Source organism: Beta vulgaris, chromosome 8, assembly GCF_026745355.1.
Source record: "Beta vulgaris subsp. vulgaris cultivar EL10 chromosome 8, EL10.2, whole genome shotgun sequence".
NCBI lineage: Eukaryota > Viridiplantae > Streptophyta > Magnoliopsida > Caryophyllales > Amaranthaceae > Beta > Beta vulgaris.
In genome coordinates, this window is record NC_079209.1 from 31,657,152 (window position 1) to 31,674,143 (window position 16,992).

The 16,992-nt window shown below is 41.9% G+C and overlaps 1 protein-coding gene across 1 annotated transcript; it reads left to right on the forward strand.

Annotated features, from left to right (window-relative positions):
* Nucleotides 1-15,526: 15,526 nt before the first annotated feature.
* On the forward strand, nucleotides 15,527-16,183 carry LOC104901294 (uncharacterized). The gene has a single exon (XM_010688847.1). The coding sequence runs from the start codon at nucleotides 15,527-15,529 to the stop codon at nucleotides 16,181-16,183; it is 657 nt and encodes a 218-aa protein (XP_010687149.1).
* Nucleotides 16,184-16,992: the final 809 nt, after the last annotated feature.

Genomic DNA, 16,992 nt, shown 5'->3' on the forward strand with positions numbered 1-16,992 from the left:
CTGGCACTGGTCCTTCTAATTCCAGTCGAGAGCCGCCATTCGCCGCACCAAGATCGCCATTGGTGAGAGTCCTAGCATGGCTCCCACTTCTCGTCCCGAGCCTATTCTTGACTCGGACGATGTTCTACATTATGGGATTTGGCTGCCCTTAGACTATAGCATTAGTCCAAAGAATACGACCATTTGCAAGAATTAGAGAGAGTACATCTTCCAACTGAACTATTGTCGGGTTGCTGAAGAGCTGTATGGCTTCCCGACCGACTACAAATTGGTGATCCCGACCGAGGGATCGAAAGTAACTGATTGTCTGGTAGGGTACGTTGCTATTTATGCCCAACATCTCGAATTTGGGCTGTGCTTTCCTATGGACCTTGTTTTGGTAAAATTTTTGAAGGCCTTCAACGTCTATCTTGCCCAACGGACACTTGGTCGTGAGGAATCTAATTGCGTACGTTTGGGTTTGCCGGTACTTGGATTTTCTTGAGAGCCTTAACCTTTTTCGCCGACTTCATTGGTTGTGGAGGAACGGGTCTGCTGAGAAGGGTTGGTGGTCATTGATAACGACCAAGGATAAGCTGACTGTCTACCCAAAATTAACTGGGTTGAAGGGTTGGCGGCCAGCTTTTTACTGGCTAAAGCTGCCGGCCAATTTTCCTCTCCGCCGACATTTCATGAAGCTGATCATTAGGATGGAGGATATTTTGTCATATGGGTTGTTCGTGGAAGAGCAGGGGGCCTTTGATTACTTCGAGTTCGAGGTGGGGACTGTAGGCATTGAAGATGGTGAAGAAGCTGAGGCACAGATTCCATGTACTTGGATTCCAAATGCTCTGTACATTCTCAGGCATGAGCCCTTGTCTTCCCTTTTCCTATGTCGGACTCACCCAGAAGGTGTGTGCCCTGACTTTTGGTCTGTTTTTAATTTTATAAGGGTGCCGATAGCTTGGATCTTGAGGAGTTAGGCTTAGAAAAAGGTTTAAAAATAATGTCTAAAACTTCTGAGGATCCAGTTCTTGATTACGACACTATTTACGGCCTCACGGGAGGTTCGCGAGGTGCTAACCGCAATCGTGGTGGTCGTTCTGCTGGCCAGACTGTTTGTTGCGTTGGGTGGACACAAGGTCGGGCTCTTGGTAGGGGGAGCATACCCCTTCCCAGCGAGTTGTTTAGGTCCCGTTTAATAGGGGCGGCGGCAGTGTCAGCCGTAGGCGCCCCGAGAGGCTGATGTGGAGGTCCCTCAGAAGCGACAAACGGTGGAGGTTGCTTCTGTGTTCGAGACACCAATGAGGATTCTTGAGATTCAGATTGACTCTCCTACCCAAAATTTAACTTCCGTCATCCCTCAGGCGTATCCTTTAAGTGCTGCTATTATTAGTATTGAGACGACAATGGGATCTGGCTCATCTCTACGCCAGAGGATCTATGAGATTCTTAGTGCTCCGAGCTTCCTCTCGGATCTGGGTCCGGGAATCTTTTTTCGGATCCATGAATGGATTGAGAAGGAGTTAACCCTTTGTACCGTTGTTAAGGCTACCTTATCTCGCCCCCAACTACTCCGGATAATTATATCTGTCGAGCTGGGATGTGAGGGAAGATGAGTTTCTTTACGCAGATATCCCTGCTAACGGCGGCACTTAGGGCTACCGTCTTTTTAAGGGCCTCTAGCTACCGATAGATCGTCCAACTGTCAAGTTAGTGGCGCTTGCGGCCTAACTCGCCCATGACTTGGCTGTGGTAAGATTCCTATTGCCTTTTTTTTTATCTTTGTTTAATAATTTCTTTTTCTTTCTCCTCTTTTTTGTAGTCCACCAACTCTGCTATGGAGCTGATAGAGCAGTCATTAAGTATCAGCATGTAGCCGAGAGCTTTGAGCAAGCCAGCAAGGATCATTAGTCTCAGCTCGACGCTGTTGTGACTCGTGCCGATAAACTGCAATTGGACCTGGATGCTAAGAAGGCAGCTAAGGTCGAGACTGATAAAGAGTTGGCGGACCTCCGTCTGAAGGCTGAGAAGCTACAGGAGGCCGAGAACGAAAAAGATGAATTGGAGCTGGCTTTGAAGGCTGCCAAGGAGGAGGCGACTGCTGCTAGTGAAAAGGTAAGTCTGATGTCGGTCGCCTTAGTGTGGCTGACTTCAAGAAGTCCGATGAGTTTGTCGGACTCTTGGGAGAGAGATATGACGAAGGCTGGGTGGCCGCGAAGAGATGTGTCTACCATACCCATCCGACTCTGGACTGGGAGCATAAGGCACTCACACTCATCCTCTTGATAGCGAGTCGTTCATATGCTATGAGGACGTGATTAACAACCTCCTACCGGCCACTGCGGATGAAGAGGGGCCACCTTCTTGAAGACTTTGGCTGTATTCTCCTGCCTCTTCAGGCTCTTCTATGGCTTCTAACAACGTTTAATTTTGTGGCTTCTCATTGTAATATTCTGCTTTTGAATTCATCCCATTACTCTTGCAACATAGTACTTTGCGTTTAGCCTATCATTTGGTTTATGATTCTTACTAGGCCTGTCATATGTCCGTGATCACACAACCTATTATTCGGCTTATCATTTTCATTAGGCCTGTTATATGGTCGTTAGGCGTACTTTGAGCCTGTCAAATGGCTTATTATTTGCACTGGGCTGTTACATGGCCGTTAGTGTAATTTTGAGACTATTAGCTTGCTATATTCTTTTGCATTGGGCATGCTCTATGGCCGTTAGTGTGCTTTTGAGCCCGTCATTAAACTATATTTTTTGCATTGGGTCTGTTATATGGTCGATATTTGACTTATCAACGTTATGTTAATAAAAAAATTTATATACAAGAAATAAGATAGATAGAATGCTTGCGACCATTTGTATTATTAATATAACAAGCATGGCTCTCGGCCAATTACATATCATTTCAAACATAATACTTCTTTAGGACGCTAACATTCCAATAGTTTTTCATCTCTCTATCATCCATTCCTTTCAAAATGAAGAAGCCTCGTGCAAGCTTCTTGGCTATGATATATGGTTCTTCCCAGTTAGCCGTAAGTTTTCCTTCTGCATGCGCCTTTCCCGTGGCAATCGTTCTTCTCAGGACTAAGTCGCCCACTTTTAACGACCTTTTTCTAGTACCTTTCTATTATAGGCTTTACTGATATTGTCTTTATAAGCTTTCGCTTTCAATTCTGCCATCAGCCTTACTTCTAGGAGAAAGTCCAGATTTCCCCTAAGTGCCTGATCGTTTTACTCCAGGATCTTGAGCTTTATTCGATAGGAGGGAACCCCACTTCTACTGGCAACACTGCCTCTGCTCCAAAGGGCAATCTGAAAGGTCTTTCTCCCGTTGCTTCCTTCTCAGTTGTCCTATTTTTCCCATAGCACTGTCAGCACCATCTCGACCCATCAACCTCCGCTTGCCCATTGCTCTAGGCGTGACATAATGCTGAGTATGTGAATTTTACCTTGAAGTTTATAAGGAAAGCTTGTATTGGCCGGCAGTCAAATTGGACGACGTGATCAAAGACGATGGCCATAAGGATGTCAAATTTGGTCATGATGTTTTGCCAGATGAACCTTCGTATCTGGTTTGCTTTGATTTTCGCTGTCGGCTCAGCCTTTATCTACTTCGTAAAAATAGTCAATCCCTATAATGAGAAATCGCTTACCTTCAGTTGCGGTTGTGAATGGTCCCATAATGTCCATCCCCCATTAGGCAAAGGGTATCAGACACAGTGCACTTGTCACATTTTTTCATGTAACTCTAAGCATACACTGGCATACTTGGCCAATAGTTACATGCTCTTAGTGCTTTTAATGCCACAACTTTTCCTCCTATATGATTGCCACAGATGCCTTCGTGTATTTCCTCCATAATCTTCATGGACTCCATTGTTGTTGCGCACTTTAACAACGGTAGGCTGAATGAATTTTTGTACAATTCTCCTTAATACATAATGTACCAGCTTGCTTGCCGCTTCAACTTCTTTGCGGACATCTGATCCCTAGGGAGTGCCCCTGTTAGCTTGTATTCCACCAGTTCACTGAACCATTCTCCTTGCTGGTTTCTATTGTTGACGGTCACTATTTTCTCTCTGATGCTATTTTCTTTTAACATGTCGACCAACACAGTTCTTTCAATGTTGAACGAATCTGAGCTAGCTTGTTTTGATAGTGCATCCGCTTTTATTTTCTCAGCCCTATGGATGGCATTGACTTCAAATTATTCTAGCTGATGAATTACTTCCTTAGCTTTCTCAACGTACTTCTGCATGTTCGCTTCTTTGACTTCAAATTTTCTCGGAGTTGGCCACTCACTTATTGTGAGTCCGTTTTTAAAGACCCACTATTCGCCCCGGATGCTATACATATTTTCAGACCAGCAATAGTTTATCACGTATTCGTAAGTATTCCCTTTAGGGCTTGTCATCCCAATCTCGGTACTGGCACCACTCACTGCTGAAGATCCGTCCACTTCTAGCAACCAAGTTTCTTTATCAATCACTTCCGCTTCTTCATATGAAGCTTCCACTACGTACGAAGTCCGCTAAAGCTTGTGCTCTCATAGCGGTTCTCAGCTTATATTGAATGTCCTACTTTGATAATTCTACAACCTATTTCAGTAGACGTCCTAAACTTTCCATCTTCTGCAAAGCTTTTTCTAACGGCTGATTGGTCAAGACCTGAATAGGATGACAATCCAAATAGGGCCTCAGTTTCCTTGCCGCTATGATAACTGCCAGTGTCATTTTCTCTACAAACTGGTAGCGACTTTTCGGACCGTTGAGGATATGGCTGACAAAGTATATGGGCTCCTGCTTCTTTTCCTTATCCACGAATAACACGGTCGTGACTGTTTTGGGAGAGGTTGAGATATATAAATGCAGTATATCTCTCGTCTCAAGCCTTGTTATAGTTGATAAACTTTTCAAATGCTCCTTAACTACTGAGAAGGCTTCACTTTGCTTTGTTCCCCATTCGAATTTCTTATTCCCCCTAAACAGTGCGAAGAATGGTAAGGCTTTGTAGGCCAATTTTGAGATAAATCAGGTTAGTGCTGCCATTCTTCCCGTCAAACTCTTTGACGCTTTTTGGCTCAAGAAAATCAATGATTGCTCAGGCCTTATCCGGGTTCGCGTCGATACCCTCTTTGCTTACCATGAATCCCAAGAAATTCTCGGTTCTTACTCTAAAGACACATTTCTTTGGGTTGAGCTTCATCTTGTACTTTCTTAGCGTACTATAGGTTTTTTCAAGGTCGCTTAGATGTTTACGGTCTGACTTACTTTTTATTATGGAATCATCCACGTAAACCACTATATTTCTTCCATTCTGGTTCACGAACACCTTGTCCACCAACTTTTGATATGTTGCGCCTGTGTTTCTGAGGCCAAAGGGCACTGCTTTGTAATTATATACCCTGCTATCTGTTATGAATGATGTTTTCTTTATGTCCGCCTCCAGTTGGCTGATCTGGTGGTACCCCAAGACGCGTCCATAAAACTTAGCAACCCGTGCCCGCTAGTGGAGTTGACTAGCTGGTCTATTCTGGGTAGAGGGTAGCAATCCTTTGGACAGGCTCTATTCAAGTTTGTGAAATTGACGCACATCCTCCATTTGCCGTTGGCTTTCTTGACCATAACCACGTTAACCAGCCACTCTGGATCATGCATGGCTCAATGAAATCGGCCGCTAATAGTTTGTCAACTTCTTATTCAATTGCTCTGTTCTTCTCGGCAGAGAAAGCTCTCTTCTTTTGCTTAACTGGACATGTTGCATTATCGACGTTAAGATTATATACCATCACGGTCGGGTCTATTCCTGACATCTCATCCGCTGAGAACTCGAATACATCGGCGTTTTCTCGGAGGAGAGTCACTAGGTTGAGTCTAACCTCTGGGTCCATGTCCATCCCGACAGCGACCGTCTTGTTGGGTCATCAACCAACATTTCTTACTTCATCTCCCCATCGAGCTCTAGTCTCGGCCCGTTAGTTGGGCGAAACTCCGAATCTTCCATAGAAATCTCAACCTCTTCTTTAATTATTACCTCTTGCATTTCATCCTTTCGCTAAGCTCTCCTTTGTTTCCGCATTAGCGGAATCAGATCTTTCACTAGAACTCTTCTGGAAGGTTAATTTAAAGCTGTCAAATAACATGACCTTGCCATTTCTTAATGTCCTTTCAGTCTTGATGTGGTCCCCCCATAAGAGACGTACAACATTGTCAAATGATATGTCGACACGACCCCCTGAACATCATGGATGAAAGGATGTCCTATTATGGCATTGTGTGCCCCTGGCACATCTACTACCAAAGATTCCACGATAACATCCCTGACAACTTCATCATCCCCAACTCTTACCGGTAGCATTACTAGCCATTTTGGTACTATTGATGCCCCTATAAATCCTATCTCTGGATAGTGAACCGGCTTCAAATGCTCCCGGCCAATCATGAGCTTCTTAAATGTTGAGAGATAGAGTATGTTCGCGGAACTGTCATCGTACAAAATAGTTCGATGGATTAAGCAATTTGAAACTTTGAGGGTGACCACTAGAGGGTCGTCATGGGGATGGACAACATGTCTAGCATCCTCCAATGTGAATGACATGGCTGACATCATCGGTGCTTTCCTCCATTGCATGCTCTCATTGAAGTTCACCAGACTTCAATACTCCTTCAAACTCACTTTAACCCCGGACATGCTGCCTCCATGGATGGGACAACCACTTATTACATGAATCTCGCCAATTCGCGACTGCACGTTCAGATTTGTCGGTTTTTTCAAATCCTCATCCTTAGTCTGATCCTTATATTGAGTAAGGTAGCCTCTTCTTATAAGGTCCTCTAAATTATCCTTCACGTGTTTGCAAGCTTCTGTTAGGTGTCCATGGTCGCCATGAAAATCGCACCACTTGCTTTTATCCCGGTTCTTGTGAAACATTTGTTTTTGACGTTGCCATTTGTCACTGTTCTTATTCAAGGTATATATCTGTGCTCTTGATGTTGTGAGCTATATGTACGCATCAAATTTTTCTTTTCGTTCGCCCTTTTCACGGTCACTACCCCTCTTGACCATGTTACAATCATGCTTCCTTTCTTTTCGGCCGCGATCTCCTTCTCGGCCTTTATCTTTCCTCTGCCTATCCTCCCTCCCCTTCTCTGGCTCGTGATTACTCACGGCTCTATCAAACTCTTCACCTCTTATGAACTCATTCGCCTTTCCCGAAATTGGTCTAAGAGATGTGAAGGTCTTCTCGCCAAGATAACTTCTAAATGTCGATCCCTTTCTCAAGCCTGTCATTAAAGCCAATATAGCCACATCTTACTGTAAACGAGGAACGGAGACCACTTCGACATTGAAACGACCAATATAATCCCGCAAGCTTTTAGTTTCGCCTTGCTTGATAAATAATGGTTCTCTGGTAGTGCGCTCACAGCGCCTATTACTCACAAAATGCGTGCTAAAAGTGGATGATAACTGAGAAAAGCCGGAACTAATACATGGTTCCAAACTTTTGAACCATATTTGAGCAATTCCAGTGAGAGTGGAAGGAAATACTTTACACCAGATGACATCCACCTGCGTGTAGAGGAACATATAACCTTTCGTATGCAGTGACGTGGTTATAGGTTCATCCGAGGCATAGGGTGATTCAAGATCTCTAAAATGAAATGGAGAGAGTTTTGGCTTCATCAACAGGTGCCCCCGGTCGAATAGTTACTAACACCATTGGTGTTGTACTCATGACTGGATTGGCCCTATTAAGGGTTCTTCATATCTAGATTCATCGAGCTGTTTTTTGAGCTCCCGTCCCTCTCTATTAAGGGAATGCATCTTCCCGATTCGGGTCCCGTCCGCGTTTCTACCGGACATAGCCATTGGTCGCATATGGTTCCCGACCTAAGCCTTTTGAGAGGGAGCGAGGATTGTTGGGCTGAGGAGTGCCCGTTAGCATATGGATAAAAGACGCTATGGTCTGGAGCTGCTCCGGGGCGTACTGACTCAGTTGAGCCAAGCTGAATGGAATATTGTTGTGTGGGGTCTGCTCCCCATTTCTCGGTGTCCGAAAGTGGAATTTGGGCGCTCCAATCGGCCTAGTGATCAAGGGTTTGGAAGACCCCTGTCCGACTTCGAATCCTTGTGGTTCGTGACCAGTGTTGTTATCGGCATCGATCATGACTGTTGTTTAGAAAGATAGGAGGTCCCCTCCTTCTAGCGTCAAGTTGTTTCGGTTACGAAACGGTGGCAGACCTAAGAGAAGTCCATCAGTGATTGAGGGTTGTCCAGGAATGGTGAACTGCAAAAGAACAAACGTGAGCTACGCTTGGGCGGGACACGATGAAACCCCCTCCGACGCTCAAGTTAACAAGTGCCCAATAAGGATTAGAGAGAGAAAGCTAGAGAAAGAGAGTGAGGCTATTTTTAGTATGAGAGAATGGACCTGGCGAAATAATACCATTGGACTATTTATACTAGTACTATTCATCTGACAGGATGAGTAATCTTTTGACACGTGTGCGACTATGATGAGTCTGTTTGGAGGGAATATTCCCTTATTTTGTCCTTTTCGGTGGCCGTGAAGGTCGTCTCGGTCCGCATCCAAAGATGACTTTTCATGCTCTGATAAGTTTGCGTCCTGAGGCATTTCCTGTCGAACTCACTCGTGTCCGATAGTGGACTTGGGTGACACCCATACATTTGTGATTCTCCCACACCTCACTCATAATAATACAATCAAATAATACATGGTTGACTAGTTCTATCTCAATGCCATAACACATACACAGTTCATCGTGTTCAATATGTCACCTAAATAGGACTTCCTTGACTGCCTTGTTTTCCTTGCAGACCTCACAAACAAAATAGCAGCGTCTTGGTCGGCCTCCCAAGTTCCAAACTATGCGCCACAAATCATTCAAGTTATTTTGGACCATTTGACCTTTCAATAAACTAAGCTAATAACGGGACTTCACAGTGTAATTACCGTCCTTTGTATAACACCAATATTTAGCATCATATGCAGGAAAGAGACAGAAGCGGGTTTGAAGAATGGACTTACAATCATCCTCCTCAAAACAGGTTGAGATTGTTTGCATCTATTTCCATCTATGTTAATACAATCTACAACATTTATATTTGTTCTTTTGCTTCATTGATCTCGGCACAGGGCAACAACATTACATGGATCCAAGCCTTTTCCTAGACTTTGATTTTTTTTTTTTTCCGTTTTCAACTCGCCATTTGAGTCCTTCAAGAAGGAGGGACTTTGTAACCCAAAGCTCCTCCAAGAGTAGTTGGGATCGAAGCTACGAAACGCTGTTAACACATCACCATTTTTGAAATAACAAGCCTTGAGTATTTGATGCAACAGTAATGTCTGTGCTTTGAATTTCATGGCCAAGGAGAAAGGAGGCATAGCTTCGACGCATCACACACCACATCCCAGTCGAGAAGGCTAGAGCCTGGCCATGCAGTTCAGCCTGGCAGGGACGTGACACCCTTCCACATTCTGCCTTCAAGGCAGAAACTTTTGACAAAACCTGCACCGGGCGGGCAGGTGACCAGCTCGGGCGGGCAGCTTCCCAGTTTCAAATTTTTCGAGATTTGATCCGGATTTATTTGTTTTGGGTTTTGGGTGATTTTGTAAACTTTAGGAGGTCATATATAAGGCATACTAAAGTCATTTAGAAACCTAAGATTCAAATTAGCTACAAATATAACTCTATTTCTATTCTTCTTCTTCATTATATAGATAGGCTAAAGAAAACTCCAAGGTTGACTGAAGCACGTTAAATCTTTGTCTCTCTTTATTGCTTAGTTTTCTGATTTCAAGTTTACAACTTTGCATTTATTGTTGAACTTGAACTTAACTAGAAAACCCTAGGTCCTAGAAATAGCATTTATTGCTAACAATTGATATCACAGCTTAAGGTTTGCGAGGTTTCTAGTTGATTTCTTTGAAGAATATGTCAACAATGAAGCCTTTTATTGAGAAGTTTGATAGGTCCATTAATTTTGGACTATGACAAGTGAAGATGAAGACAATCTTGATTCAAAATGGTGTTCACAAGGCTCTAGAGGGTAAGGCGGAGAAACCTACTATTATGACCAAAGAGAAATGGGAAGAATTAGATTTGAAGGCCTTATAGGCTATACAACTTTGCCTCTCGAATGAAATATTGAGGGAAGTTGCTAAGGAGGACTCAGCGACGGGTCTATGAAGTTGGAGTCTCTTTGCATGGCAAAAAGTGTCACCAACCAACTTCTAATCAAGACTAGATTGTTTGACCTTCGACTTGAGGAAGGTAACTCTCTTAAGTCTCATTTACATGAGTTTTATTCTATTATTATGGATCTTCAAATATTGATGTGACTTTGGATGATGAAGATTTGGCTATTTGGTTGTTGTGTTCATTACCATCTTCATATAAGCATTTTAGGGAAACTATCTTAATATGGTAGAGATGATTCGAGTATTGATGATGTTAGCGATGCTTTGAAACAAAGGGAGTTAATTGATAATCAATTGACATTTAAATCATCAAACTCCAGTGATGGCTTGTTTGTTAGGGGTAGATCAAATGATGTTGCATCTATTAATCAAGGTGGTAGTGGTGGTAAGAATACGAGGCTTTCTAAGTCTAAGAAGCCCAATTCTAATAGGCACAAGACTTGTATATTGTCATCTAAAGAGACACATTAAGTCCGAATGTTCTAAGTTGAAAGACAAGCAATCGGGGGATATTAAGCCTGGGAAAGGCAAGCAACCCATGAACTCCGCCAATGTAAACTATGTTGATTTCGATAGCGGAAGTGGGGCATTGGTTGTCACTCATGATAGGCTCAAGAGCAAGAGTGAATGGATAATGGATTCGGGATATAATTTTCATGTAACACCCTACAAAGATATGTTCACCTCATATGAGGAGTACAATGGAGGCACAGTCACCATGGGCAACAATGCAACTTGCAAGGTGATTGGCATAGGGTCCATGGATATCACTATGTTTGATGGCATAGTTTGAGCATTTTCCAAAGTCCGCCATCTTCCAGAAATTAATAATAACTTGATCTCTCTTGGTACTCTTGACAATAATGGGTGTAAGTACATAACGGAAGGTGGAGTATGGAAGGTTATTAGAGGTGCACTTGTGGTGATGAAGGGCATTGAAAGGGGAAGTTTGTATGTGTTACAAGGTTCCATGGTTAGTGGTTCGGCTAAAGTCTCGAACGACACTATGAGTGATGATGCTACCAAGCTTTGGCATTTGAGGCTTGGTCATATGGGAGAGCAACGAATGTCCGAACATTGCAAGCAAGGATTGCTAGAAAATGTGAAGCTATGCAACCTTGGCTTTCGTGAGCATTGTGTTTGGTAAGCACAAGCGGGTTAGCTTCAAGCCCGCAATACACAACATCAAAGGACCTTTTGATTACATCCATTCAGATTTGTGAGGTATTTCTAGGAAGACTTATTTGGGTGGTTGTAGTTACTTGCTCACAATAATTGATGAAGGTCTGGTCGTTCTTTCTCAAGCACAAGGATGGTGTATTTGATGTGTTATTCTGATGCAAGAATATGATTAAGAAGAAGACCGATAAGAAGATCAAGGTTTTGAGAACCGACAATGGCCTAAAGTTTGTTTAAAAGAAGTTCACTAAGTATTGTCTTGCTGAAGGCATTGTTCGTCATAGAACTTGTGTTGGGAGACTTCAACAAAATGGTATCGCAGAGAGAATGAATAGGACTCTCCTAGAAAAGACAAGATGTATGCTCTCACAAGCCTAGTTGGGTAAGATCTTCTAGGCCGAAGCGGTTGCGACGACATGCTATTTGGTGAACCGATCTCCTCACTCCGCTCTTAACTGTGAATCTCCTCAAGAGGTATGGTACGAAACTACATGTGATTACTCTAATTTTAATGTTTTTGGTTATCCGACCTATATTCATGTAAATGAGGATAAACTTGAACCTAGAGCTAGAAAATGTGTATTTTCTTGGTGTATGATCACTCCAGAGAAGGAGCTTTCTATTTGTAATGATGTAGGTTCATCTCATGACCCCAAGGAGAAGGTGGAGTTTGAAAGTGCTTCACATTATGATGCTCTCACTCAAGAGAGGTATGTTGATGATTCACCTCAAACCCAACGCAAGACACTTGCTAGTGAGAGATGAAGAAGGAAAATCAAGCCTCCTCAAAGATATGTTGAGGAGTGTGACTATGTGCAATATGCTCTCACCGTGGCAAATGAGGTAGAGACATTTGATGATCCATGCTCCTACAAGGAAGTAATGTCTCTACCCGATAAAAGTAAAGAGTTGAAAAAAAGATATAATTTTGTAGGAAGGTTTTCTCTCCATGGGTAGTGAACGATAGCTCAAGGATTAAGCTAGCTATTCAGCCACCACCAATGGACCGTCGAAGAAAACCACAAACACCGTAACAGTCAGTAGATCAAGGAAAAAGTGCTCGAGGAGCTACAAGTAAAAACAATCAAGGACAATCTAATGGAACAGTAACTGGGGTTTCAACTGGAAATACCTTAGTTACGAGATCGATGAAAGAAATGATTGAAGAAATGAAGAATGTGTTCCAAGCTAAGAAAGATGCTACATTTGTTACTCCACCAGGAACAAATGTAAGCAAGGAGAAGTAACATTCTGGAGCTCAAGAGGTGAGAACTTCTTCAAGACACCAGAGAGAGGAACAGGGGAAGCAAGGAGAAGGAGGAAATAATGCTGCGAGAAAGGTGGAGCTTTCTGCACCAGTCAAATGGTCTACCGTTTCTGCTAATAAGTCACTCATAGCTAAAAGGACCTCATTGAAGTTCATCCCTCCCATGATGAAAGAAGGTAAGATGTATGCTTAGTTAGATAGAACTGAAGTAGAATTCTTATCTGAAATATGGGCTACTGCTATCATCCTCTATGTTGTTGGCCAAACACCCTCTATTAGGGTTGTCACTAGATTTATAGAGTAGTCACGGAATAATGTTGCTAAACCTACTGTTTTTCTTAATGAAAAGGGCTATTTTTGGTTAAATTTTGCCACTATAGAAGACATAAATGAGATATTATATTCTGGACCTCACATGATTAATAGTAGACCTATGATTATCAAGGCATGGACCCCAAACTTTGATTTTCAAGTTGAAATGCTTCGAGTGATCCCATTGTGGATTATACTCTATAATTTACCTTGGAACTGCTGGGGACCTGAATCATTGAGTAGGATAGGTAGAATGATTGGTGTGCCCCTATTTGTAGATGAATGTACTTCTAAGCAACAAAAAATTACATTTGCTTAGTTGTTCATTGAGGTTGATGTAACTAAGGAGTTGCCTAAAACTATTAATATAGAAGATATGAATCGTACAACCATTAAACATAGGGTGCATTTTGAGTCCCCCCCCCCTTATTGCTTCAAATGTCATGCTATTGGGCACCATTGTGCTAAGAAGGTGCCTCAAAGGGCAAAAGAATAGTAGCTTAAGCAGGAATGGGTCCCTAAGCCTATTAGCTAAGGGGGTAAAACAACTCTCACAAGTACTGTAACCAATACAAGATGTCACTATTGTTGTAGTTAGAGAAGTCGAGGATGCTCCTGTAGAAGCTATTAACCACACAGGAGGTATTGTGAGAGAGATACAACAAGTGAAATCTCCACCCCTTGTATTTAACATAGTTCCTAGAGGTCAAAAAGGAAAAGACATGGAACTGGGAGGATTTGGTATAATTACTCACTCAGTGGATGAAGCTGGGGCCAGGACATTCACCATATCTCCTTGTTGATGAATCTGTGCACTTGGAACACCAAGGGTTTAAATAATCCCTGTAAAGTAGTAGAAGTAAAAAAGTTCATTAGCCATAATAAGTTGACTATCTTTGCTCAGCTAGAAAGTAGAGTAAAGAAGCACAATAACTTGAAAGTAAGAAAGAAGTTTGAGAATAACCTGAAATGGGAGGATAATTATGATTATTTCGATAGAGCGAAGAAGGATTTGGTTAGCTTGGGACCCTGCAAAACTGGTGGTTACTATCATTAGTAAATCACCTCAGTTCATTCATGGTCTTATTGTGTACAAAGGTAGTGGGTTACAACTATACTTCATTACTATTTATGGGTTGCATACAGTGGAGACATGGAAACATATGAGGCAACCTCTCTTGAATATCAATGGAACTATTAATGCTCCATGGTGTGTTATGGGTGATTTCAATGTTGTTGCTTCTGTGGAGGATAGACTCAATGGAGCTAAGTTACTAGTTCAGAAACACAAGACTTTACTCACTTGTTAAGCACTTCTGACTTAGGGGAATGCAAATTAGTGGTACACTTTTACTCTTGGTCCAATAAGAGTCTTAGTGAGGCCAGGACCTGTAGCAGAATTGACAGGTGTCTTGTCAACTCTCTTTGGCTCGCTCACTAGACTAATGTTGTAGTGGACTACATGAATCTAGGTAAATCTAATCACTCTCCTCTTGTGCTCCTGTGTGTTGCTGATGATCAAAGTAAGGCCAGGCCTTTTAATTTTTTTAATTACATCGCTGAGCATGAGGAGTTTCTACCTATCTTAGAAAACACTTGGGGGCAATATAGTGGAGAAAATATGATGCAGAGTATATGGAGAAGGCTTAAAGATGTTAAGCAACAGTTAAAGAGATTACATAAAAGAGATTTTGCTCATTTAGCTAGTCAAATCGATCATGCTAGGCAAAAGCTTAGTGAAACTCAAAATGCCTTGAAGCTCAATCGAGCCAGCTTACTACTCTAGGGAGAACTCAATGTCTTGATCTTCAGAAGCTCCTAGATGTTGAAGAAGTCTAGAATATTATGGTTCCAGCAAGGAGATGCTAACTATCATTTCTTCTTCCAATCTATGAAGGGAAGACATAATCAGAATAGTTCAGGGGAGGCAACTTGTTAAATCTAGTGATATACATAAGGAAGTGACTGGATTCTATAAGCAACTTATCGGATCTGCAGTTGAGTCTCCGGATATGGTTGATGTTAACTTATCAAGAAATGGCATTGAGGTGTCCCAGATTGCTGCAAGTGAGTTGATTAAAGAAGTAACTCACAAAGAGATTGATGAAGCCTTAAACTCTATTGAAGAAAGTAAAGCTCCAGGCATTGATGGCTTTAATAGCCTTTTCTTTCAAAAAGTCTGGCACCTTATAATGTTGTTAATCACTTCTTTGCCACTGGAGAGATGTATCAAGCTATCAATTGTACACTTGTTATATTGGTCCCCAAGGTGCATAGCCCTTCTTATGTGAAATACTTTAGGCCTATTGCCTGCTGCACAGTCTTATATAAGATCATTGCCAAGATATTAACAAGAAAAATGCAAAGCATGATCAGTGATATGATAGATCTTTCTCAAGCTCGTTTCATGCCTGGAAGAAACATATCTGACAATATCCTGCTGGCTACTGAACTCATAAAGGCTACAAAACAAAGCATATCTCTTCAAGATGTATGATGAAAGTGGACCTCAAGAAAGCTTATAACTCTATTGAGTGACCTTTTTTGAACATGATGATGAATGAACTTGGTTTACCCTCCAAATTCATTGGTTGGGTTAAGGCATGTGTCTCTTCTTTATCATTTTCTATATTGATAAATGGTACCCCTTGTATGCCTTTCAATGCTAAGAAAGGACTGAGACAAGGGGATCGTATGTCCCCCTTTCTTTTTGCAATTGGAATGGAGTACTTATCAAGATGTCTTGACAGCCTTAAGCATAATCCAAATTTCAATTTTCACCCAAGATGTGAGAGGCTTCATATTACTCACTTGATGTTTGCTAATGATCTTCTAATGTTTGCTAGAGCTAATCATAGTCCCCTTGAACTACTATTTGATGCTTTTAGTAAATTTTCTTATGCTTTAGGCCTTGTGGCAAACCTGGAGAAGAGTAATTTGTACACTCCAGGTGTTACTGTGGAAGAGAAGAGTGATTTGCAGCTTATTGTTAAGATGCCAATAGAATCTTTCCCACTTAAGTACCTAGGAGTTCCTCTTACAACTAGGAAACTCTTTTATCAGAATGCAAACCTCTCATTGAAAAGACTGTTGCTTGAGTCATGGCATGGTCTGTTAAAAAGATTTCCTACGCTGCTAGACTTCAACTTGTTGGCTCTATTCTTAAAGGATTCCATCTATATTGATGAATCTTTGTGTGCTGTCTAGAAAAATTATGAAAGAAGTTCAAAGCATCTGTAGAAACTATCTGTGGAGTGGCCAAAGTGAAGGTAAGAAGGCCCCTGTTGCTTGGGACACTCTTTGATGAAATCTTGTGGAGGGTGGAACTTAAAAGATCTAGTTGTCTAGAATAAAGCTGTTATGGCCAAACATCTATGGGCTATTACTCATAAGCAAGATAGGCTTTGGATTAAATTGATCCATGCCTATTACATAAAGCATAGCAACCCCCTCACTATGATCATCCCAGCTAGGCTCTCTTGGGCTTTGAAGAAGATTTAGGCTAGCAGAGATATATTCATGGAGCATCACACTCAACACCTTCTTGTTACATATCATTTTTCAATCAAAAAATTATATCTGTCAATGAGAGAAGAACAACCTGCAGTACATTGGAAAATAATTATATGTAATAATGGGGCTAGTTCCAAGGCCGTGTTCATTACTTGGTTAATGTTACACAATATATTAGCTACCAAAAGCAGATTGTGTGAGTGGAGAGTCTTGACTAACAACACTTATGTTCTTTGTTCAAGAGCTAGTGAAACTACCTCTCATCTGTTCTTTGAATGTCCAACTTCACAACAAATCTGGAGTCTGTGTCTTCAATAGATTGGGCTGGTTAATCACCGTAGATTGCTAGCAGGTGAAGTTCAAGTCATTGCAGCTAAGGCCCACACTAAGAGGCCTCAAGACAGACTGTTATTGATGTTTTTTGTTGAAACGATTTATCACATTTGGCGTCAGAGAAATCAGATTCTTTTTGGAGGAAGTAGCTTAGATACTAGACAAAATTT